The 25,108-nt window shown below is 44.1% G+C and overlaps 1 protein-coding gene across 6 annotated transcripts in view; it reads right to left on the bottom strand.

Annotated features, from left to right (window-relative positions):
* LOC118781385 (bromodomain adjacent to zinc finger domain protein 2A-like) overlaps window positions 1–24,539 on the bottom strand; it is a 43,380-nt gene extending 18,841 nt beyond the window's left edge. For 3 of the 6 annotated variants that reach the window (XM_036534393.1, XM_036534396.1, XM_036534398.1), the window contains exons 1-21: window positions 24,388–24,539; window positions 22,213–22,348; window positions 21,140–21,958; window positions 17,760–19,307; window positions 13,241–13,480; window positions 12,434–12,766; window positions 12,136–12,196; window positions 11,908–12,016; window positions 11,252–11,353; window positions 10,780–11,011; window positions 9,880–9,941; window positions 7,746–7,811; window positions 7,227–7,592; window positions 6,278–6,532; window positions 5,902–6,116; window positions 4,889–4,963; window positions 4,475–4,646; window positions 4,138–4,200; window positions 3,746–3,890; window positions 2,790–3,394; window positions 2,405–2,645 (exon numbers count right to left, since the gene is read on the bottom strand). In XM_036534393.1, coding sequence (XP_036390286.1) covers window positions 2,405–2,645; window positions 2,790–3,394; window positions 3,746–3,890; window positions 4,138–4,200; window positions 4,475–4,646; window positions 4,889–4,963; window positions 5,902–6,116; window positions 6,278–6,532; window positions 7,227–7,592; window positions 7,746–7,811; window positions 9,880–9,941; window positions 10,780–11,011; window positions 11,252–11,353; window positions 11,908–12,016; window positions 12,136–12,196; window positions 12,434–12,766; window positions 13,241–13,480; window positions 17,760–19,307; window positions 21,140–21,958; window positions 22,213–22,348 — 5,845 coding nt within the window. In that variant the 5' untranslated portion in view covers window positions 24,388–24,539. The remainder of the gene's footprint in view (window positions 1–2,404; window positions 2,646–2,789; window positions 3,395–3,745; window positions 3,891–4,137; window positions 4,201–4,474; window positions 4,647–4,888; window positions 4,964–5,901; window positions 6,117–6,277; window positions 6,533–7,226; window positions 7,593–7,745; window positions 7,812–9,879; window positions 9,942–10,779; window positions 11,012–11,251; window positions 11,354–11,907; window positions 12,017–12,135; window positions 12,197–12,433; window positions 12,767–13,240; window positions 13,481–17,759; window positions 19,308–21,139; window positions 21,959–22,212; window positions 22,349–24,387) is intronic. The other 3 variants (XM_036534395.1, XM_036534397.1, XM_036534399.1) reach the window with 3 other exon arrangements.
* Window positions 24,540–25,108: the final 569 nt, after the last annotated feature.

Here is a 25,108-nt window from a genome sequence, read left to right as displayed (position 1 = left end):
ATAAAGACCCGTTTAACGGCAGCTTGTGGATTAGAATACGTTTGTATCCACTTTATGAAATTGGGGCCAAATTGGAATCGTTTCAATGTTTGGATTAAGTATTGACAGGATACTCGGTCGAACACCTTCTGGGCGTCAAGAGACAGTATCATTGCTTCCTCCTCCTTGACTTTTGGATGGGTCATTACGTTTAGTAATCTTCTGATATTATCCCCATAGTATCTTCCCGTTATAAACCCGGTCTGATCAGGATGAATAATTTCTGTGATAATTTTATTGACGCGTCTTGCTAGAATGGCTGTTAGTATACATAGATCTGTATTTAGCAGTGATATGGGTTTATATGATTGGCATTTGGTGGGGTCCTTGCCTTCCATTTGTATTACATACCATCTGGAATCTGGAACCCAAGAGGGAGCCATGGTTCCAGACTGTAGTGTATGATGGTAAGATTGTCTCTTTAAACATTTTATAAAATTCATTAATATACTCGTCTGGTCCAGGGCTTTTGTTATTTTTCAGTTTAGAAACTACCTGTTGTATTTCCTGTTCCCTAATTGGCTCATCCAGCTCTTCTGCCATAGATTCAGATAGCTCTTTTAATTTGATGTCTTTCAGTAATTGTGCCAGTTCTTTATCATCTGTGCAAGTATCCGTATTTTTGTATAGGGACTTATAAAATTTTGCAAAAGACTGAAATTTCATCACGTTTTGTGAGTATTGAATTATCAGACTTTAATTTCTGTATTATATTAGATGATTGCTTTTTTTAAGTCTTAAATCTGTTTGTCCTGTTACCATTTTCATAATATTTTTGTTTGGTAAACCGTAAATTGCCCTCGACCTTTTCATCTATTAGGCTATTTAAATACCTACGAGCTTGTTTAAGAGCATTAAGTAGATTAGGGGTTGGTGTTCATTTATGTTGTTGCTCAAGCTGCCTTATTTTGCTTCCCTTCTCTCCTTTTCTGTGCTTGAAAATGAAATAACGTGGCCTCTGATATATGCCTTAGCACAGTCCCATAGAGTGAGAGGTGATATTTCGGGTGAGGTGTTTGTATCTATGTAATTACTTAGTTCAGTTGTTACAAATATGATAAATTCTTTATCATTTAAAAGTGATGCATTTAATCTCCATTGTTTAGTTGTTGGCCTGTGACCTATATGCCATGATAATGAAAGAGGTGCATGATCAGATATAGTAATTGGTAAAATCTCTATGTCTTCTATCCTGTGTACCTCTGCTTTGGGGGTAAAAAAGAGCTCTACTCTAGAATAAGATGAATGCCTATGTGAGTAAAAAGTAAAATCTCTGCCCTTAGGGAATCTACTTCTCCACATCCACCATACCTTAAGCATTTTACTCATTCTAGAAGTAGGAGTTTTGGAGGTGGGTTGTCTATCCATAAGATGAGACATAACACAGTTGAAGTCCCCTCCTAGCAGCAGAATACCAGAGCTGTGCTGTAGTATTATGTTAAAAATTGTATTAATGTAGCCAGGCTCATCCTCATTTGGAGCATATATGTTCATGAGAGAAAGTTGTACTCCATCAATTAGTCCATTTACCAGTATGAATCTCCCCTCAGTGTCTTTGTGGACTGTAGTTGGTGTAAAATTGACCTGTCTATGTATCAGAATAGATACTCCTCTTTCTACCTGATTGGTGTGATGAGCAGAATACTTTGTCTGCCCAAGATTTTTTTAGTTTCTCATGTTCTATTCCCGATAGGTGGCTCTCCTATAAATATGCTATTTGGCAGTTGGCCCTTTTTTTTAACTGATTAAGGATTCTCTTCCTCTTTATAGGACTATGAAGACCTTTAACATAACTTATTACCTTAAAATATTATGAAATATAATATTAATATTACTAATACCAAAAATATTATGAAAATGGTAACAGGGCAAGCAGATTGTTTGCCCTAAAACTTAAAAAACGTATTGTGTACATATAAGTGATTAATCTCCATTTCGTTCCGATTTAAAAAGTTTGTATACAGTTCACATTGTGTTCATGAATTTTTTTCTGTCCCACACACAACAGTTATATTTATGTATAATATAATAACCATTTACCAGCCCCCCCACTCTGTGTTTTTGAAGAGTACTTTGTTCAGTACTTAAAAATGTAACATGTAATCCCTTTGACATTGCCAGCATATGGGTCAGTTATCAAAATGCTGCTGCTGATCAGTAGCTAACTTGCTAATTATGAAAGGCAGTCTATATTGGTTTGCGTATAATGCTTGTGTATACCTCACATAGGGCCATTTAGGTAAGTAATGTTTGTTTCTGCTATCTAGCCCCCTTCTAGACCACTGTAATGCTCTGAAAAGAGGGGGTGGGGTATAAGATCAGGAGCAGCGCTACAGTAATGGTGTGGGGCAACCACAGCACTCACTTGACGGGATAGGGCGCGGGATGAGCTGGGTGAAGTACTTCTGCTCAATCTCCTGGAGCAGTTTGGAGGGGGGGCGGCCACGCCGCTTGGCCGCTGGAGGGATGGAGAAGCCAAGGAAAGAAGGGTCTGCGGTAGTCAAGCCCTGGCCACTGTGCCACCTCTGCCTCCCATCCAACTTCTGAAGGGAAGTAGAGCACACCTGGGGACAGAGTGCTGGAGTTGAGAGCAGCAGGCCAGACTGCTGGGGACAGAGGGAGAAGGAGTGGTGGGAAACGCAAGGGGAACAAAGAAGAGCATAAAACATTTGTGGGATTAAAAAAAAAAACAAAACAAAAAAAACAGTATAATCACTAGTCCAACTTTCAGGACAGGGCTGATGACTCACCCAAAGAGGTAAAGGAGTAGACAGAACCCCTCGTGACCGGATCTGCTCTTTGGAAGGGGAGCTGGAAAGGTGGGACTGGGAGAGGGAAGAGGGGTCACAGGGGGTTTTGGGCAGCAGGTTGAACCACTGTCCCTGTTTCTCAGCCATCTCCTTCATGCTGTCCTGCTGACCACTCTCATCTTCCTGGGAACACACCCTGGACAGCCCATCGGTGACCGAGCCTTGAGATTGGCTGAGCCAGGCCAGGAAGGCAGACTGTGCCAAGTCATATCCATTCTGAATGGCCAAACTGTTGTTAGCCGACTCCTCTCCTCCTGCCTTGCTGCTGCGTCTGCGACGCCGATTTTTGGCAGTTCTTAAGTGGAGCTCCACCTCAGGCTTGATCTTACGGGGGCGGCCCCGCCCCCTGGGACTGCTCATCAGAGATGCTGTGCCAGGAAGGGGGTCGTCTTCCTGCGGGGGAAGGGGGGAAGACAAGGGGGGCTGGGCAGCAGCAGCAGGTGGGGAAACAAGGGGATCCACTGTTGGTTCTGTCTTCACAGGTGAAATGAAGGACGCAGTGACACTCTGTGGCTCCTCCTCCTTCACAAGCCTGTCACCTGACCCTGCGATACAAAGTCAAGAGGGATAAGGGTCAATGTGCATTTCTAAAATAAAAATACAAGGACTGGAGAAAACTGCAGGATCACTTATCCAACCATGACTTAAGCCAAGGTACTGGTACGAAACAGCAAATCGCTCCAAAAATGCAAGCAGTCAAAAGTGGCAATTCATTATATTATTTACATGCCAATGTCCTTATCCAGGTAGATTCAGATATTGAAGTAAGATTCTGAAGTAATTTCTAAATTTTCTAAAGCTGGTTAACTAATTTGATGAAGTTCACAACAGAAACAGACCCTTCCAGGATATGAACATGCAATCTTGTGGTTTCAAGTCCAAGTATAACCCCTCACCTAGGACCTCCTCTGCTCCCTCCACCAGAATGCCCCCGATGTGCGGCAGGACCCAGTATCGGCGCCGGTACCGGTCCTGACCCAGCGAGAGTCCCCGCATGATGTGGGAACACTGTAGCAGCTTCTTACAGAAAAATACCTGACGCTGTAGGAGAAACAGACGTGAGCGAGAGGGTTTTAAAAAAGTACTCGAAGTTAAAACACATCAACTTATCAACAGACAATGCACACTGGCTTTAACAGACATGTATACAAAGTTATCAACAAACAAAACACAAACTGTTCACAATGATGCATAAAAACATCAAAAATCGCAGACTCACAAAGGCAGCAACGTCAACTATCCATCTCCCTGTCTCTCTCTCACTCACACACACACACACGAGCCATACCTTGGTTAGCTTATCGATCTGTCTCTCCAGTTCAGGAATACTGGCAGAGCTGGGGCTCTCTCCCTACCAAGGAACAAGGATTGTTCAAATGTGAGCACCACATTCCAAAATAGCCTCTATCTTGGTATTTCCACCCCTGATTTCAGTGGACCTGACAAATAATCTTACCGGCAACTTGAATCATGAGACAAGAGAGAGACAACCTCACACCCTGTGTGACATTTTTATACCATCAGGGTCTATGTATAAAACCGACCCTTTGGCAAAGTTGTTTGCTGTGATTACTGAAAATGAAGCCTGTTCTTTAATGGAGACACAGCTATTCTGTGTCCTGTACCTCGCTGAGCTTGCCCTCCTCCCGGCGGGCACGGCGGACACCCCTGTCCAGCTGGCTGCCCTCCTCCAGGCTCAGGCTCTCCTCCTCCGCCACCCTGGCACTGCGGCGGCGCTCCTCCAGGCACAGCTCTGCCTCCGAGCGGCCCGTCCGCCGCACTAATGCAGCTTTCAGCCTGAGCACACAGGTCACAACCAGACCTTAGAGCCAGCCATTCATACTGATTGGACAAAGGATTCCCGATGCACAGAGGATGGTATACACACAAGGTGGGTAAAAATCAGGTATAGGTAGGTATAGGTTTGGAGCAGGAAAGAACTGGGCGTGCACACAAGGTGGGTAGGAATCTGGCATGCACTTAGAGCAGGTAAGAATTAGGTATAGGTTCAGAGCAGATGAGCATCAGACACACATTACCTGCGGAGTTTTCCTTCTATGTCCCACTTGTTCTTCCTGTAGACAGCCATGTTCTCCAATGTCTTATCAATCTCACTGCAAAGGAAGGACAGATACAGGAATAGGATCCTGCTGAATGTCTACACAGAAAGCAGCACTACAATTTCTGCATTTTGGCTAATTCTTAGCACTGAAGCATTTGATCGAGTGAACACCCCTCTGAGAATACCCATTTTAAGACAGGGTGTAGCGAAGGGCGAGAGCAGTCACCCCACCCAGCCTTGAGCCCGGGTCTACGGAGTACCAACCCTGCGACTTGACCGCAACACCAAAGAGCCAGGCTCGTTGGTGTGGCAGTCAGAGCACATACTCAACCATAGTGACAGCACTCTGTCACACTGCCCTCCCCTTCGGGAAGCGCACTCATGCACTTCACGCACCGAGGCGTCCCTCACGCATTCCTCTGCCGTACTTCTCCCATCCCAGGGCTCCCCACTCACCAGTGCTTCACCCATCTCTGGGGTCCTTCACACTGTGCTTCACCCATCTCTGGGGTCCCTGACACTGGGGCCAACCTAACCTGGGGGTCCCTCATACGGCTCACACACTGGGCACGCCTCCGATGGCCTCGCAGCAAGCCATCCCATTTCTGACACAATTTGTAGCAAAGGGCGAGAGCAGTCACCCCACCCGGCCTCGAACCCAGGTCTACGGGGTACCAAACTGCAGCTCTGACCCCAGAGATGGGTGAAGCACTGGTGAGTGGGGCACCCTGGGATGGGAGAAGTACAGCAGGGGAATGCGTGAGGGACGGCCTCGGTGGGTGAAGCGCATGGGCGCACTTCCCGAAGGGGAGGGCAGTGTGACAGAGTGCTGTCACTACGGTTGAGTATGGGCTCTGACTGCCATACCAACGAGCCTGGCTCTTTGGCGTCGCGGTCAAAGCTGCAGTTTGGTACCTTGTAGACCCGGGTTCAAGGCTGGGTGGGATGACTGCTCTCGCCCTTCGCTACACAGGGCTTAAGGCCTGACACCTGATGATGATGTTGCTGGCATTTAGCTCATCTGTCAGGAAGGCCAGCACGGCAGCCTTGGAGTCGGGGGAGAGGGCCTGGAAGGGCTTGGTGCGTAGACTGTTACAGACATCTGGCTCAAACCCGCGTGCCTCCAGAAAGATCCGTAGTGCCTCCGTCACACTGCTACGGTTCAGCTCCAAGTCCACCAGCTTCTCTCCAAGAATTTTCACAGTCTGCAGAGACAACAAAGCAACCAATCAAAAAACAGGGGCTATGGGAGTGGGATGTTATTGTTTCAATAGCCGCTACAGGCTGTTTGGGTTACTCCTACTCAAAAGCATAAGGGGAAAAAGCATTACTCAAACATTAGCTGACAGAAGCTACAGCAACTCACCTGGTAATGAGGGGGAAGCCCAGGGTCATGTAGTGCAGCTTTGACCAGCCTCACCAGTAGGTCCTGGACCTCACCCTGGCTGTCACCCACACCAAGGAGCCCCTCCTGTAGGGTGGACAGGCTAGGCACATCCTGGGGCAGCTGCAGGCCCAGGACCTTCCCGTAACTGTGCAGGAACTCCACCACCATCAGACAATGTGAGAAGGCTGTACCTGACAGCACCAGGCCAGGGACCCGGAAAAACTCTGGCAGAGGCTAGAGACACCAGGAGCGCGCACACACGCACAAGTACACACAAGTACACACAAGTAAGCAAACACAAAACAAAAAGACCTCGCTTTACTCAAATTGCAAAGAAGGAAGTCACACCTAAAAAGACAAAGAAGAGTTGCTGTTTACACTTTTGTCTGGATGCCTTGCCATTTGTTGACCACGTGGATTTTCCCACTTTCCCTAATAATAAGCTCACTTATGCCAAGTTCTTGGATCCTTCTAAGAACATATTTTAAACACATAACATGTAAACAGCACTGCACTCTTACAAAAGTAGCATTTTATAATTACACACTGGTTTAGGAGTGTTGTTAGCCTGGTCTGACATTGTTGCTCATTTAACTTGAATGGATACACTTCTGTTCTATTGTGCTGGAAGCCGTTCTGGATAAGAGTATCTGCTAAATGCATGTACACATAATTATCAATTTGCTCACATTGCAGCACACCTTAAATACATCTCATTTTAACCATTTAATCACTCTAGACAATTTTTTTCCATTTCCTTTTCTTTTCAGTTGTTTCACAACTGCTCTTCCTTTTCCATTAGTTTCAACTTATCTGTTATGACCTACAATGTTTCTGTGTATCAAACCTTAAAGCATCTCTGTGACACCCACAACTTCCGACAACCACAACTCATGCTGTGGTCCACTGCATGCCCCGTTTCTCTCACCTGGTGGTCAGTGATGCACATGTCTTCTGTGGGCTTCTTGAGCTCCTCCAGGAGCAGCTGCTGCCTCTTCCTCTCCTGTAGGCGGCGCTGTGCCTGGGCCCTGCGCTCCACCTGCCTCCTGGCTGCTTCTACAGCCTGGGCGTGTGCCTCAGCCTCCGCCTGCGCCCGGGCCAAAGCCTTGGCCTTGCTCCGCGCCCCGCACCCTCGCTTCAGCTTCTCTAGCTTAGCCTTCTCATCCGCCTTCTCCAGCACCTTTACCCTCTTCCTCCGGCCTGGCTTCCTGGGATCGGGCATGGGTTTGGGGGCACTGTGCTCTGGGGACCCGCCTCTCTCCTCCTCCTCCTTCGCCTCCTTGGCCTTTTCAGACTAAACCAAACAAAGGTATGTAAAATTAAAACCTGGACTGACAACCAACACTCAATAGTGTAGATGTGCATGTGCACACATGCACATCTAGCGCGTACTGTCTGAAAGCATGTACTCCTGAGCATCAAAGGCTTTGAAGTTTACAAAGCTTACCTTCACCTTCCTTCTCTCCTGTCGGATCTTCTTATTCTTGGTGTCCTCCTTCCTTTTATTCCTGGTCTAGAGGAAACAAAAGGGCAAAATTTCCTCTTGACAGACTAATTCTTGAAATGGCACTTGAACAGCAATAATAAAAAGACAGATGGAGCAGCCTGGCGAACAAACTGAACTGAAATCACTCTTCTTTTCTGTAACAGACAAGAATCACAATAAATCGTCATTTAAATGCCATACAACACGCAAGAGGAAAATGAGTGAGCCTCTGCTATTTGGGAAGGCTAAGTAACAGTAATAAAAACATACATACGAGTGATTAAGCCTGTTCAAATGGGATGCACTACAGACTACGACTATAAAAATGTGACTTACAAAAAATTATACTGGGGAGCATCAGACCACAGGGCTCACCCACTTTGCACACCGCAATTTATTTTACAGTGAGCAGACCTGCTCAGGACTTAAAATTGAAATGTCAAGGGAGACTGGAAAGACCCAATTAGGAACGTCTGAGGGATATAAGATCAAATTAAATCATTTAAATTGACCATTTATGTCTTTTGATACCTTAAGCCAGTCATTGTATTGATCCCTCTGCTTATTCAACTGGGCAAAGCAAATGGATATGACCATAGGGAGACTTGTTTGCTCTCATTACATTCATTCAAGTTTTGCCTAGATTTAGACAGAGGCTACATAGCCTGCCAAGCAGACAGAAAATGATATTGAAATTTCGCATACTAATGCATATTAGGGCTGGGTATTGGCACAGATGCGAATGAGATATGAAATACTATATCGCAGCTTTCCATATTTGGAGAGATGTTTAAAAAGCTCTAAAGGGAACACAAATTTACAAATGCAGAGTCACTGGAAACAAATTGTGAAAACCACTAAAGAAAAGGCCAAAGGCTTGGTACAGTCATACGCCGCTTAATGTCCATTCGGACAATGTCCGTTCACATATATGTCCATAGTCCCATAAGGTTATAATAAAGTTTAAAAATCCCGATCACAACCTGCATCATTCCCTATGTATTAATGACACAGAGCAGCAATGTGTTTGCATTAGTTAGCTCAGGGAAAGCTGGTTTGTAAGGCAGCTACAATGACTGACAAAACGTAGCTGACTGCCAGTAGCAACTTTGCAATTGTGAACGTTTTCTTGCTAGCCTAATATGAACAACTAGCTAGCTAGCTACCTAGCAAATGAACATGAACAACTACGTTTCTCTTGAATTGTGCTAAATTATACTGCATTTGTGACCAAGTGTTGCTGTTCAGTTTAACTAGCTAGATAGTTAGGTAGCTAGGTAGTGGTTGTGCACTGTAGTAAAGTTAAAGCTTAAAAAGCTGTGACTGCAGTGCACATATATATGAATATGTATACCAGGCATCTCCACGATTCCGGACACCCTTCTCCACACATCATTTTTTATTTATATCTCTGTACGCATCAAGAGACAAATTGTAGAGTATGGGGAAACCCGACACTGCCACGATAAGTTTCTACTCGTTTGACTGGAACCAAAATGTTGGATCATTTGTTTCAGCAATGTCTGTCACACTGCTTTCACTCTGTAGACGCCGTGTCGCTCAGTATTTGTATAAAACAGACCTCAAGTTTAGTCACCTAGTTGGCTTTGCAACGGCCATTTGTCTTTTGTCGCTGTAAATCGTCGACTCTTATTGAAAATGAATGGCAGCTGGTCGCTTTGTCTCTCTCCTGTGTTGTCTATGTGAGCGTACGGTTAGCCATGGTCAACACTGAGAGGTTGCATCTCAGTAAAAAAAAAAATTGATGTAACAGGTTTTCCCCTATGCATTTGCAGGTTGTTAAATGTTAAAAGTTAAACGAGAGAGCAACATCTAATGGATATTAGAGTAAAAGATTGATCCATAAATTTTACAGATCGATATCGAATCGGACTAATTTTAAAAAACGATTAATCAAAAAAACGATATTTTTGCACACCCCCAATGCATATTGACTGATTTTTTTATGAACCAGCTTAGGCTAACAATCACTCAATGAATTTTGTGTACAAATGCAGAGCAGAGCACAGTCTGGCCATGAGGATACTCTCTGAATGACTCCTACATGTTAGATGTAGTTTAAGGACTCAAATACCTTTTTCTTCATCTTCTTCTTGATCTTATTCAGCTTCTCCTTGTCTTCTTCGCTCAGAGTTTCTACAAATAAGAAAAAAGGCACTTACATGTATGTAGTGTTTAGATCTGCATTGTTGCACTGCATGTACCATAGAAACTGCCCTGTGAAACTTAATGCATGTATCTTACACTCCCTGATAGTCAGGATTCACTCCTAGGGTCATTCCACTCCAGATCTCAAAAGTATTTCCTTGGCAAAACAGTGTAATACTAATAACAGTTCAACAAGCATGTCAAGGCATTGGACTGGGATTAGACCTAGACTGTAATGAATCAGGCTGATTTTTTTGTAAAAGAGAAAGCAAAAGAGGGCTAGACAGCTGGTCTACCACTGATTTAACTCAATTGGTGTTGGCCACCCATCTTAATCTCGATTAACTGAACAAACTTGTTTTGCTTTGTCATGAACTTAAAATGAAATAAGACAAAAAGCTAATTTTCTTCTGAACGTAACCTGTTAAATAACATTTGCAGTCTTTATCTTCTTTTTGTCAACTGTCAGTGTTAGAAAGCTAACCAAACGATGAATGTTTGGGTTACAACACACATTTGCCCATACTTTTCATTTTTTGTATTGAAGAGACTCGCCAATTATGATATGATTCTTGCTAAGTCATACCCAAAGAAAACAGTGAACCAAGAAAGCTCTTGATTTTTTTCTGACTCTACGATTTTTTTTTAAATTGCAAACGTATACAACCTACACCAAAATTCATGACACTGAGGGAAGTTTAAGATATGTGCAACTTCTCCATGGTTCTCTGAGCTCACTCAAACTGCTTGCACGGTTGTGACTCTGGCCATCACTCTCCAACTTTCAGCAACTCTGCCCTCCCTTGCGAGTCCACCCCTCCCTTACCCTGTGACTCCAGCTTTTTCAGCAGCTTTGCCTCCATTTTGCTCAGCATGTCCACCGTCTTCACTTTGGGTGGCCTCCCGGGGCGGCGGCCTCGACCACCCTCTTTGCGGGGGGCACGGGGGCGGTGGCGGGGCTGCATTCTGTCCGGGTTAGGGGGCCGACCACGCCTGCCCGTAATAGTCATTATCATGGAGGGCACCTCTTCATTAGCCAGAAGGAACCACTCCACACCCTGGATATGAAGGGAAACTGGGTCACACCACCTTACTACACCAAATCAGTGTCACAAAATCACCACTGGAGTGTTATGCACAATATACATTTTAAATTGTAATTTATTTCATTCCTTCCCAGTTTTGAGCAGTACTGCGATTTCTACTGCCATCCTACCTTCATCGTCACCCTCCAAGCTGAATGATAAATAAAATGGTTTGAACCCCAAAGCATGCCCGGCGCCCCTCCGCCTGCTGACCTGTGGCGTCTCCCGCTCCTCATAAAAGTCACCGACAGGCGTGCGAGGACTGAAGCTGAAGTGCTCCCTGGAAACAGCTGTCCCTGGGTGCCTGCTCAGATACTGTGGGAAAACAGGGAACCGTCAGATCAGCCACCTGCCACCTCCCACCGCACAACTATGCCTCCTCACAGAGCGCACAATCGAAGTACCCCAACTTATACAGTTAGATTCGCAAGTGGGCCACTGCTTCTGTACCATTGAGCAAGGCAAGTAACCTGAACTGCCTCAGCAAATATTCACCTGTAAAAATGAATATTGAGAGAACTCTAAGATATCTTGGTTGGTCTTCAAGAGAATATTACATTAGCTTATCAGACAATGTGTGATACATAAAAAAATTAATGATTCCAGATTGATGCATACTTGTAGTAGTTCGAGTTGGTGATTGCTGTGTACATCATTAACTCATTTATTTGTACAAATACAAGCACTTATCCAGGGGACTCTATACAAGTTACTTTTTAATTCACTCAGCTGGAGATTTCTGGAGGCAACTCATGCTACATGCCTTACCTAAGGGTATGACAGCAGTCAGGGGATTTTAACATGGAACATTCTATCACACTAACCACTATGCCACTGTGCCACTCTGCTTATTGGTGGTGCTGCATTACCTTGATGATCTCCGGAAACTGCTTCATCCTCTTCCCACAGGGACTATAGTACCAGGTCTCGCCTTTCATCCGATTCTCACACTTCCTGACGCGAACCTCCCGTCTCCACCTGCCAACAGGGGCACGCAGGACCTTGCCCGTTATACCAGCACAGGTCAAATTCTCTAGCAAAGCACTGTAGCTCCTCCTGTTGCAGTGAAAATGGTGCGATTCAGAATATCCGCTTACCCGTGCAGCAGGGGAAATCTGACTTGCTCTTCTGTTGCTATATGTCTCTTCTGAACTTCACCTGTTAGAAAAAAAAGAAACAGCACAGGCATCACATGTCTGTTGTAGGACATTCTGTGATGACAGAACTGACAGAAATCTAATTTGATTTCATTCAAATAACTTTGAGCATTCTATGCAGGAGGGTATGATATGACAATCTTCTCAAAAATCTTTCACTGCACAAATAAATCACACAACAAATCCACTACTCAAAAAAGACTGTTCTGACACAGTGCATGCTATAACATGCCATTACCATTGGCTGAAGCTTTCTCATCTTCATCTTCTGCCACTGGCACCTCCACTTTTGGAGCATGGGGCACCTTCCCTGGCCCCTTCTTTGCCCTCTTCACCTTCAGAGGTTTCTGGGGGGGCACACTGAGGCAGTGGGAGGAGCACGGCTCAGGGGACAAACTGATTGGCTCTTTACGAGTAGTGGACAGGCCCGCGACAAGACTGGCACTTTCTACACTGCCTTTCATTCCAGCCACCCTCTTCCGTTCCTCCCCATCTCCCACCTTTTCCAGCTTTGCTATAGCACCCTTTCCAGTTTTGGGTGAGGGCTTGGAGACCCGTGACCTCTTGCGCTCTGTGATACAAACAGATGACATTCACAATCAAGACCATATTTAAACCCCATTCACTCTGAAGACTTAAAACTGGGTGCGACCACTTTGACTATATCCCAAACCAGGGATACATCAGGCATTACTGATTTTACAACAGCAAGAGATACAATGTGCATATACAATGTACATATGTACAATGTGTTTCGGACACCACTGAATGGTGACTTCAATGGGTTCTCAAGCCAAGACAAATTTCTTCCAAAGGTCCTTTTCAGGCACCGACTCAAAAATGATTTTTTTCACAAATTAAACAGATTTAATTTAGGTCCGATTTGAATCTGCTTCACACCAATTTTCTCTGCAAGACTGTATCACTGTATAAAGGGCTTTCCCTTGAAAGTCATCAGATATCTGATATGAAGCCAACACGCTTCAGAAAGGTATTTTTCACCCCCCAGTGAGGCTGAGCAGGGCATTCTGGGAAGCCAGTTTACCATGTGAGAAAGGGAGCTTGGCACCGAGGGTTCTGGGCCTTTCTGCGCGTCTCCCAGTGTTTGGGGTCACAGCACGGCTGGGTGGAGGTGACAACGATGCCTGCACTGTATCGTTGACTGACTGCTCCCTGGGGTCATACTCTGCTTCCACCACCTGCTCCTCCACATGCAAAACCGCTGTGTCCCCTCCAGATGAAATGGGGCCATCTTGGACCCCACAATCCTGTATAATGTTGGAATCTTCAAACAGATAACATGACAGTTTTAGGCCAAAGCTTTGGGAGGAATTCTTCATTATTTAAACGAAAGTGACACTTCGCAGGCATGCTTCAGTTTCAGAAACATCCACAATAACATTCTGCTGTTATTCTAGGATCAATCCATACATGTTATCAATAAACCTGTACAATAATGTTTCTTTGAAGAAAACATCTGAGATTAGGGCTGGGCGGTATAGCCATACCGGTATATCGTATAGCTATTTTTAGCTATCCCTGGTATGCAGCATTAGGTTTTTTCCCGTATTGTTTTCACTTTAGTCATGCCTGATGCGGGAGCACACCTCCAAAGTTCAATGAAGTTCTTCAGGGGCAGAAAAATTTCACTTCTATCTATACGTTGGTTAACATAGCATATGTTTTCACTCTTTATCTTTGTAGCCATGTGTTTCCATCTACCACATGCAAGCAGCATAGTGCTGTTGATATCAACATTGAATAGATACAAGCAGTGGCGGCGGAAGAGCTGGAAACAGGGGAAGCCTGCACACTACCTTTAAATCTATCATTACTTTCAACCTGTTCCCCTTTATCCTCATTGATTAACAATAAAACAAATAATTCAAAAAAACAATGTCCGCAGAATCAGGTCCGGACACTGTCCGGAGTTGCCCTTTCACACATGTACACAACAGGAGATTGTCCATCTCAGACGCATTCTCACCTACTGGAAATACTCCGTTTAGATTAGGCGAGGGGCGGAGTTTAGGAACGTCCAGATTTCCTCGTGGTATTTTCCAGTTATACGCCACTTGCATTCTCACGAGTGAAAAGTATTGACGAGATCACCTAAAGTATTTGCGAGCTGAAGTATTGTCAGGTTTTTTCTTTTCAACGTCTTACCTTTCGGTGGTACGGGCACATAATGTGGCACGGAGGAGGAGAAGGCGAACATAGCTACTGTACTTTTGGGTAGTCTATAAAAAAAATCACACATAGGCATCCAAAAGATGCTACCGGTACACATTATTTATTATTAGGGGTGCAGCGGATCACAAAACTCAGGGTTCAGATCGTATCATGGTTACGGCTAACGTTAGTTTCAACTAATTTGAACAGATGAAGCTGGGTGCTAGTTCTTTCATCAAGTTAGTTAGTGACAGCTAGATTAGAGATGTCACGAGAACCGATACTTCGGTACCAAGTCGATGCCAAAATTCTAAAAACGTGACGGTAGCCTACTCGTTTTTCTACAGTACGGTAGGTATTGGGGATGCAATTCTTCCTGACCTGATGGGGGCAGCATATACGCCTGTTTGTTTTTCAGTACTTGTTGTTTTTGCTACTCCTTGTACTTAGTGTTGTATTTTTTATGGAGCACCATCATACCAAAAAAAAAAAAAATCCTTGTAGGGACAACCTTCTTGGCAGTAAACTAAATTCTGAAGTGTTCTACTCTGCCGTTATAATGCCAAAGGAAGAAGAAGAACACCTCCAGCACGGAGGAAGAACAACATTTGGAAGATGGCGACAAGTGCAGCTGCAGCGACAGCTCCGCCCCGACTCGTCGAAAAGAAACTCTAACTTAGTGAAGCACCTCAAAAACAGACATCCAGATTTATTCAACGAATTCAAGGTGAGTGAGTTTCAATTCATGTTAACGTTACATTAATAACGTATCCAGTGTTATCCTTGTTATCCTTATCCTGAAATACACGTTATTTTTGTTTGAGACAACTGGCGTTGCTGTGTAGCCAACTATGCTGCGTACGACGTTTGCAATGGCTAAACGCTAAAGGCTACCGTATTTAGGCTAACGTAATGTAACCATAGCTCGTAGTAGTAGGCTACCGTCCTTACCGTTCAGTCTGTGTCGTTTGTCATCAAAATATAACGTTTTAAATATTTCCGGACTAATGGTCTGTCACCATGTCAGTAAATCTAAACTACTGCTTGCACTCTGAGTATATAGAGGTGTGTGTGTGTGTGTGTGTTAGTACATTGTGTGTGCCGCCTTTGAGCTATACCTGATAACTTAAATCTCATACTTTTCCTTTCACAGTATCAGCCAGAGGACGATGTCGACCAGGAGAGGCAGGAGCAAAGTCAGCAAACACATACACAGCCAACCATATCAGATGCTTTTCAGAGGCACAGAAAATACCACGCCACCGTTCTTTTTTGTAATGTTAATAGTGGTTTCTTTTTATTATTATATATAGGCCTATTTATTATTTCCATATTTTTTCATGTCTTGGCCGGGTACTGCAATTGAAATGCTGTACCATCATAAGTTGATTGTTTGTAATTAAGCACAGTATGGTTTGTTTTAAATACTTGAAGGCTACATGCCACTGTTCTTTTTTGTAATGTTCAAATGTTTTAATAAAGGAGTGTATGTTGAAGTACATGGGATTTATTGTTTTGTTTTTTTTTTTTTTTTACCATGGTATCGAATTGGGTATCGAGAATCATGGAATTTCACTGGTATTGGTATCGACTACTAAATTTTTGGTATCGTGACATGCCTAAGCTAGATAGGTAGCGGTATTATCTAGCTAGCAGGTTAATGTCAGTTGCAACTAACTAGTCACTTAGCTAGCTAGCTAGCTGGCACAGACACAAAGATGTTCATACAAATGTTTGAATAAACCTGCAAACATGAAACTATATCCAGAAAATTATTCATTTATTGTATGACTGAATAGTGTGTGAGTGAACAGGTGAGCAATTTTGGACACAGCCTTTGTCTTCGCAAAGCTTCTGCTAAGGTTGCTGGTTTTTAAAATGGCACTTGTATCTTTTCACTGCAACTCTGCATTGAGATTTAGGGAATTATTACTTTAAAAAGTAACAGCGGCAGTAAAACTGTATTTCACACTATTATGGTTAAACTTTGCAATTAAATCCGCTGTTCACATGCATGCCGAACTGTGGTGGGGGTAGATCAGTATGGATCACGGATCAACTACAGTCCGTTACATCACTATTAATTATACATTTATTATAACAGGAAGGTAAGTTTTTGTTGCTCGCTATGTAATGTTAAGTCACCAGTTCATCTATCTCACTATACCTATCACTATCAGCTACAGCTTAGCTAGCTACTAACCAGATAATAAACTACTAACCAACATTATTATCATCATAAGAGACAAGTTTTGGCAGTATAGCTATAGCTAACTATCTCTTTAATGACTCAAATAACTCAAAATAACATGTATTTGGACGGATCTGCAATATCAACAAAAGAGTGAAAAGCAATATACAGGCAAGCAGAAAAGAGTACGAAGCAGATGTTTGTTTTCTTCCGGTTTCGTGCCAGTCGCATGATAGAAACGTCATCAACACACCCACTCGCCCGCTGTGAATCCTCCAGAAAATGACCTGCTCTATTCGCACATGGACTCAATCCGTTCTCACATACAGCTCCTCCGGGTAATGACTAGATAAGTTCTGGCTTTCAGGGCATGTCTGAAAGGGGCTTGCGTCGAGAATTCCTTCTTTTGCTCTTCAAGTAACATTTCATAAATACATATAAACATCTACCTCCCTTTCATGTGGAATGAGTAACAGCAGACACCTCTGGACATCCCAGTATCTGAGGCAAACATTATCCTACATAAATCTACAGCAAACATTCCTTTTTATTAGAACTCATCAATTTTGTTATTGAACAAAACCCTGATTACAATATGGGTATGACACCCCGGTTTTAGGGGATTCAAATGTCACTGTGTGAATTAAATGACAGAAGAACCCTGATTCCTTATGCTTGATTCCCAAAAATAGAAGCTTTCCTTGGCAGACTGCGACAGTTCAGAACCCGCAATGAGCATCTGCCAACAGCTCCCAACAGCGAGCTGCAGACAAGGCAATCTTTTACCAAGTAGACATGCAATTTCAACTTCCTCCTAGCAACAGACACACATACAACCTGACTAACTGCCAGACAATGTTCTGAATATTCTCTATTGGCAATTTTGGTCCCTCCCTGCCCACTCCCACAATGCACCTCTTTTTCTGCATTTACAGTAATTTGGCTTCAAAAGATTATCAATATGAGAAATTAGTACTGTTCTCTCTGTATTTGTCACTTAATGTCTTGAATGAAGCTTTGAACTTATGCAGAAAAATAAATGTGTGTGCATATAACATTTTTCTGTACCTGGGACAGGTACAACTCACATTCGCTTAATTATTGAGAATTTGCCTTAATTATCAGCTTGTTAAGGTAGGCTTTGAGAGGGAACACTCTAGGGAGCCCTCAGTAAGGCCCAGAGGTGGTACAGGCTACTCACCACTGGTGGAGGACTGGAAGGACATGGCATTGTCAGATGTGGAGGACAGGGACATGGCACTCTGAGAGGCCTTGTTGAAGGACTTCATTGGAAGGGAGGAGTGGTCCAAAGAGGGCTCCATCAGTGAGTCCTCAGTGGCAGAGCTCAAGTCCACCATCTCAGGTATATCCTCATCCTGGGTTTCATCAGCCTCTTCAGAAATCTGGGTGGCCCACTGGTCCTCAACAGACAGATCTTCAGTGTGGGAAGTGCTGCTGAGGGTGTTGCCCAGAGCGCTGCTTTCCTCCACCTTAGATGCATTGACATGAGAGGATCCTGTCGGCAAGAGGTCACCCTCACAGTCGTTGGGCAACCCACCGACCCGAGCGGCATCTAGACTCTTGTCCGCATGCAACTCCACATCTGAGAGCCCACCAAGCAGGTGAGATGTTTCCGACAACTGGACCACTGAGATTGGGGAATTTAGCCCCTGGTCATGTTTATGAACCACCACCACGTCCACTACATTCTGTACTAGGCCGAGCTTAACTGCCTCTGGGCCACCGGCCATAGGAAGCTCCAGCTTGGTTGTAAATGCACTGAAAGCTGGCTCCTCAGACCCAGCTTCTTTTGGGACTACTGGAGAAACAGAGAGGACTGGAAGAGGAGCAGGTGGCCACTGAGTTGTGCTGGTGGCCACTGAAAGAGCAGGGCCCGCTGGAGCTGTATGCATCCCCGAAGGAGCAAGAGCCAATGAAGGAGTATGCACTGTTTGAGGAGCAGGGTCTAATGGAGGACTGTGCACCTTTTGAGGAGCAGGGGCCAATGGAGGAGTAGGAACCGTTTGAGAAGGAGGGGCCAACGGAGGAGTAGGAACCGTTTGAGAAGCAGGGGCCACTGGAGGAGTAGGTACCGTTTGAGAAGCAGGGGCCACTGGAGGAGTAGGAACTGTCTGAGAAGCAGGGGCCATTGGAGGAATAGGAACTGTCTGAGAAGCAGGGGCCATTGGAGGAGTAGGAGCCATGGTGTGAGCCACAGGAGAAGTGGGAGCCGTTGAGGAGGCAACTGGACGAGCAGTTACAGTGAGAGTCAACGAGGGAGAAGGGGACACTGGATAAGCAGGAGATATGGTGGGGGCGAGAGGAGGAACAGAGACAGTTGGAGGAGTATGAATTGCTTGACGAGTAGGGACCACAGGAGGAGAAGAGATTACAGGAGGAGTATGAACCCTTGGGGAAGTGGGAGTCGTAAGGGGGGCAGGGGCTATGGAGGGAGCCAAAGGAGTAGCAGGGGCCACTGAAGGACCAGGTCCTCCTGGCGCAGCAGGGCCCACCGAAGAAGCAGGCTCCCTTCCCGTGTCTCCTTCTTTGTACTGTTTAACCATGTGTCGTCCTGTGTCAGCGGGGAGGTGCTGAGCCCCCTGGCTGAAATCACTTTCCGAAGCCTCTGTGGAAGGGGTGGTGGTCTTCTGAGTAAAGCCCTCTGTTTTGGGTAAGTGCTGAGACACAGACACACTCTCCAGCAGGTTGTAGCTGCTATCAACATCCTTATACAGCTCGCTCAAACCCCCTGTGAACATTCAGCAGAAAAACATGTAAACTTAGGGTATTACTGATAGCAATGTTTAGAAACCTTATACCTGTCTGTATAAAATGAAATAAGCCACTGTACTTAGCCACTTAGTGCAGAGTAAGTATTAGGGATGTGCAGAGAGCCCAGTATTTGTATTTCTTGAGGCAGCAAAATTATCTGTATTTGTATTTGTATTCAAATAAAAGTGGAAATAGGTGTAACAATTCTGTTTTTGTTTTTATTACACTTCTAATTTTAGGATATTAAAGTGTTAATATAAGTGTTCCTGACCCTGTCAAACTATCGATCTTGCTGTCTGAAAAAAGGAGAGTAGCCTAACAGGCTATGCAAACATCTCAATCCATGTCAAGTAGGGTTGGGCCGATGGACAATGCCATCGTCCATTGCCAATGGCTGACAGACATCACGATGTTCAGCTGGCATCGTGATTAAACCCCCCCCCCCCCCGCCCCGTCCACACAGACAACGGGGTGCAACCTGCCACACACACACTATAATTCCAGTGTCTCTGCTATAACGTAGAAAAATATATTTATTGCTTATTTGCTGGGATTTCCCGGGGATCAACGTCAGCCGTAGAACTGATGAATAGGCTATGTCTCTGTCAGCCAGAGACCGCAAAAATGAAGGATGGGTTTATTCTAATTATTATATTAGCTCCTTGCGCCTGACTTAAAGGAAAAACATCTTATTTAATCACACTATACCGCCCAGTGAAAGCATGTTTTAATTTAGGCGCAAACATAAAAAATATTTTTAAATCTACCTGGTTTGCACCTACCTCAGTAAATCAGAGAGCGAATCTTTATTTGTATCGCAAAACTGAAAATGGTAAAACTTACCTACAGAGCGAACTCCCGTTCTCTGCTATACCTGTCTTAAACAAATAATTCCTAATTGTTATATTGTTATTAACCCTTTTTCACCATGTCTCGCCCTGCACATTTAACTATATTTCATGTTTAGGAAAAATATAATCAGTGAATTATTAATATTGTAATGACTAGAGGAAACTCTTGCTGATTTATGTTTTCATTAGCATTATTAAGCTTCACATAGTTTTCAGTTAGTATTTGCTATATTTTTTTATGTTAAATCGCAGTTTCCTCAAAGCTAAAATTAGCTAGAATTTTTCCAATCTAGTGTTCTAATCGCACCGGTTTTAGTATACACGCTAACTGGCAAATCACACCTGTGACCGTACGTGTGAAAGGGTTAAAAGAAACTTGTCTTAACAGTGGATTTTAAATATTTTAAAATATAATTCAACTGAAAAACAAATAACCCTAACCGCACTCATAGGTATGAGGAACACTATCTATTTGACATGTTTTTTTTCCTTCCTGAAAACAAATAATTTTTAAAATATTTGTACGAAATAAATATTTGTAAAAACACACTATTTGTGCTTTGCCAAATACTGTATTCGGATTCAGCTCCACCCCTAGTAAGTACAGAGATCTACTTCCGGATTAGTGTTAAAAACAGTCAAGGCACCAAATCCACTTTTAAAAGGAAGTATCTCTAGTAAAAGCTTCCCACACATAGTGATTGGTTTAGAGATGGCATAAGTTGCGTGTAAACCACACTGGCATGGCTCTGCTAAGAAGATTAATGAAACATAATAAATGTCATTAAAGAGTCCAAGAGCACACAGTACCGGGAAGTATTTGAAATCACATCACATGAAGAGCTCTGATGCATCAATGTGTAAAACATATACAGTATTCACATGAACTTCATGACTTAAATGCACCTGTTTTGTTGACAGCTGATGTTCAGCCTGAGGCCATGATGGGAAAGTTTACCTTGAGAACCAATGGGCTGCGAGCCACAGTGTCCCGAGGGTCTGTCCCGCTGCTGGGGTCCTCCGTTCTCCCGTATGTTTGCAGAGGGCATCATCGGAACTGTGGACGCCTGCATAGGAAGAGGGCTCCCTGTGGCCCCCCGGCTCATGCTGTGGTGCTGTGGGCTGTGGTGGGCCAGAGCATAGTTCTGTGAAGCTGGGGGCATTACCTGGGCCTGGGGTGGGACCTGAGCTGTAGGCGGTGGCTGGCAGTGTGGCTGATAGTAGGACATCCCGTTGGGCACCATCCCATAATGATGCTGCTGCTGCTGCTGATGGTGGTGGAGGTGCTGCTGCGGCTGGTGCTGCTGCTGGTGATGCTGCACGGGGGCCATGCCCGGGTGTCCCTGGCCCTGGTAGGCCCCGTACCCGCCATGTGAGTTGTACGCCACCCCCAGGGGAGATCCACCATGCTGCTGGGAGGGGCTGCCCCTGTTCCAGTACTGCCCCCCAGCCAGAGAGACGTTGGGTGCGGCCGTAGCGGGAGGCTGCCGGGGCCCCACGAGGCCCCCGTTGGCCTGGTACTGTGCGTGGCCCTGGAAGTGCTGTGGCAGTTGGAGTGCAGCCCCAGGGCTCTGCTTGTGGTGCATGCTGGCCCTATGCCCAGCACTCAGTGCCGGCCTGTACTGAGACTGGCCCCACAGGTAGTCGTAGCCCAGGCTGCTCTGGTGGGGTTGGTGGTGGTTGCTCATGTGAGAGTAAGAGGTGGAGGGGTGGGCACCAGGTGCACCACTCCCAGCTACAGTAGTGATGCCGTTCACATTCAGGTCACCGTTCAGATCTGCAAACATTAAAAAACCAGGAATCAGGTGAAGAAAGGTGACAGGTGCTCCTCTCAAAGGCCAGGCAACAACTCCTTTGGGAGTTCGGCTTTTATCAAATAATACCACCAAGATTCTACTGATAAAAAGACAAAACACTGACCTCAAAATTAACCCGGCCTTATTTTTACAGATTATCCTATGTAACATACAGCATCCTTAGATGGGAATCAATTTTGCAATGTGAATCCACATGAGGATGTTAAGAACTCACTTTTCCCCTGCTGGGAGAAGCTCATGGAGGACAATGACCCATTAGTATAAAGAGATTCCCCTGAGGAAGGCTTCAATCCTGAGTTAGCTGATACAGAGGGGTGGCCCCCAAAGTTATAATGGTTATTCGCTGCCATCTGCAAAAGAGTTTTATTTTAAAAAAATCAATGAGGTGAGAAAACACAAACATACAATATACAAAGGCTGGACTAATCATAGTAGATTTGCATGAAAATGTCAAGTGCAGCGCTTGGACTCTTGGGAACACACACACACACACTTTAGCTGCCTGCCTTGAGGATTTTTGTGGATAAATAATGCAAACCTGTGAGCAACAGAAATAGCAATCAACGACGTGTATTCAACTTATTTACCCCTCTGACATGTATTCACAATCCAAAGTATTCGTGGCATAGATCCACAGAGGAAACGGAAAATCTTAAAAAACCGTCGCCAAGTATTTGTATAATGTCGATATCGTGTATCCAACTTCAGTATTATAAAGTAGATTTTGAAGCAGTGCGATATATTTTGTTAGGTATATGTTGCTAAAAACGCATTAGAATTGATTACCCGCAGAAGTACCTGCAGTACATTTACAGTAACATGCACTGGGTAGTGAAAAGTGTGCAGGCGTTGCCGATGAAGTAGGCTGGGCCACTCGCTCTTGTCAGGACATCGCATCGCGTTTCCACAAGACTTAAAATGTCGCAGTATCCCAGGATAGAGTAATTCCCCGTTTGGTGTTACTGTTAGTGCACACAATGCATTACCTCCATCATTATTAACGGACTTACTACAACAAATACGAAACATATCTCCTGCGTTGAGTTAAAAAGCACATTGTAGCTTATTCACAGGCAGCCAGCGTCTGGGGGTAAAACAATACGCAGCTCCATCTCATCTCACGGCCGAATAAACATTTTCGCTACCTAGCCAGTTACATCCACTGCATGTTATTCCAACGTGAACTAGCTGTTTCAGTTTAACCTGTCCGCCAAAACAAAAATCATGAAGTACTTTTGGATGTACAAACGATCTAGCCATATAAATTCAGTTAGGTCACTAACAATTCCGCAGGTGACGGTATATTCACAGCAACAAACTATCACAGCTAGCTATAATGTTAGCCAGCTAACAAGCGATCTCTTGATATATTGACAACAAAAATCAATCACAAACTAAGCGGTTAGCTCGATAGCTACTGTCAACTAGCTAGCTAACTATGTAATAGCTGAAAAGTAACATTGTCATTATGTAGTTATCTTAGTGAGCTGGTTAGTGAACTAGCGTCACATTGCCAAACAAAACAGACGACGGGAAAACGGAGGCTGCTCACAAAGTATTCTAGCTTGCTAACGTTACGTTTGCTTACTAACTTTCATTCATATGTCGCCAACCAGATGACAAGACCGTGATCTTCTGCTCCATTTATTTTAATGTCTTTGCGTTAGTTATGTTACCTAAGTTAAAGTATATAACCATTCATCTACATTTGGGCCTTGGTTTTATTTATAAGTTCCTACCAGCTAGTATTAGCTACATAGCGGCAGTTTGCCATCATACGATGCATTACGATAGCTAGATGGCTACATCTTCCATCTGATTCTGCTAGATATCAACATCTTGCTATAAATCCAACAAGAGGATTTGTGCAACTGTCTCATGTCCATGGAAGTACCTTTTCAAATATGAAGACAAAGCATATTTTTAATAAAAATGCCCACTATTAAAACAGTAAGGCCTTTCTTTACTGGCAAGCTGTAGCTATACTAGTGGTCAATATTAGCAAGCTATTTAGCTAGATAGCTATTTTGCTAGCTATTCAAGATAATTAGCCAACATTAGCTTGCTGTGAAACTTAACGTGGATGTAAGATGTCTGTTTAATAAAATTCTACAGCATTCGCTGCGAATATGATTTTAAAAGTTTAAAGACAATCGTATTTTTTTCATTATCAGGAGTCTACTGCAGTCGTATAGGTACTTGTCCTTTTGGATGAGCGTTTAGCTAGGTAAGGTTAGCTATCTAGCTATAGCTGCTCGTATTTAGGTAGCTATCTAGCATATAAACTTAATTACATTCTTTTCCAAGACTCGCAGAAGAGAATTTTAAACGGCAACCAAACATATTCAAAAGTTTACACACTAAAATCATATTTCAAAAACTGCCGAACCTGTCTAATCTCTGTATTTCCAGGAAGCTGGTGCCTTTAGGCTTCCGATGTGAGACAGGGCTGAAGAAGTCAAAACCGATGTAAACAGTAAATAGGTAATCGCTAACCTCTAGGTTGCAAATTAGCAAACATGGCTGGTGTGATTGAGTGCAGCCATGATCATTCAAAAGAAAGAAACCGTAAAGAGAGGAAGTGAGTGGTGCTTCACACGCTGTGGGACACCAGGCTTGTCCCGGGTCCTAGAGCCGGGGAATTTTCACGCTGAGCCTACCTTTATTACAGGTAGCAACTGTTTATAAACCAAGGGTCTAAAATAGTTTTACAAGCTATCAAAACAAATATATTCTCCTGAACATCCTTCAAGAAAATATCAATTAAAAAATCTCAGTACAGAACATCCTGAGGGCAATGCAAGATAAGAGCGGGCACCGCCCTGAGGTCAAAACTACTAGAACACCAACCAGAATATCAACATCAGTAACTGCATGGAAAGGTGTTATTCAGTCTATATAGAATAGTTAAATGGTTTCCTTTTCTTTATAAACGCTTCTGGACATGGCTCATTACCAGCGGGATTATATTCCTATTTCCTATTCAGGGAAATATCAGCCTGGATTGCTAACTGACTGAGAGGTAATTTACTCACACACAAAACCTGCTATAAACCTGCTATGTGCAACAGGCAGCGGACTTGTGACCATAAAATGAACTAACCAAAAGA

The sequence above is a fragment of the Megalops cyprinoides genome, chromosome 7 (assembly GCF_013368585.1).
Source record: "Megalops cyprinoides isolate fMegCyp1 chromosome 7, fMegCyp1.pri, whole genome shotgun sequence".
NCBI classification, from domain to species: domain Eukaryota; kingdom Metazoa; phylum Chordata; class Actinopteri; order Elopiformes; family Megalopidae; genus Megalops; species Megalops cyprinoides.
Note: the sequence above shows the minus strand (reverse complement) of the source record. Positions and strands in the feature narration are given on the sequence as shown.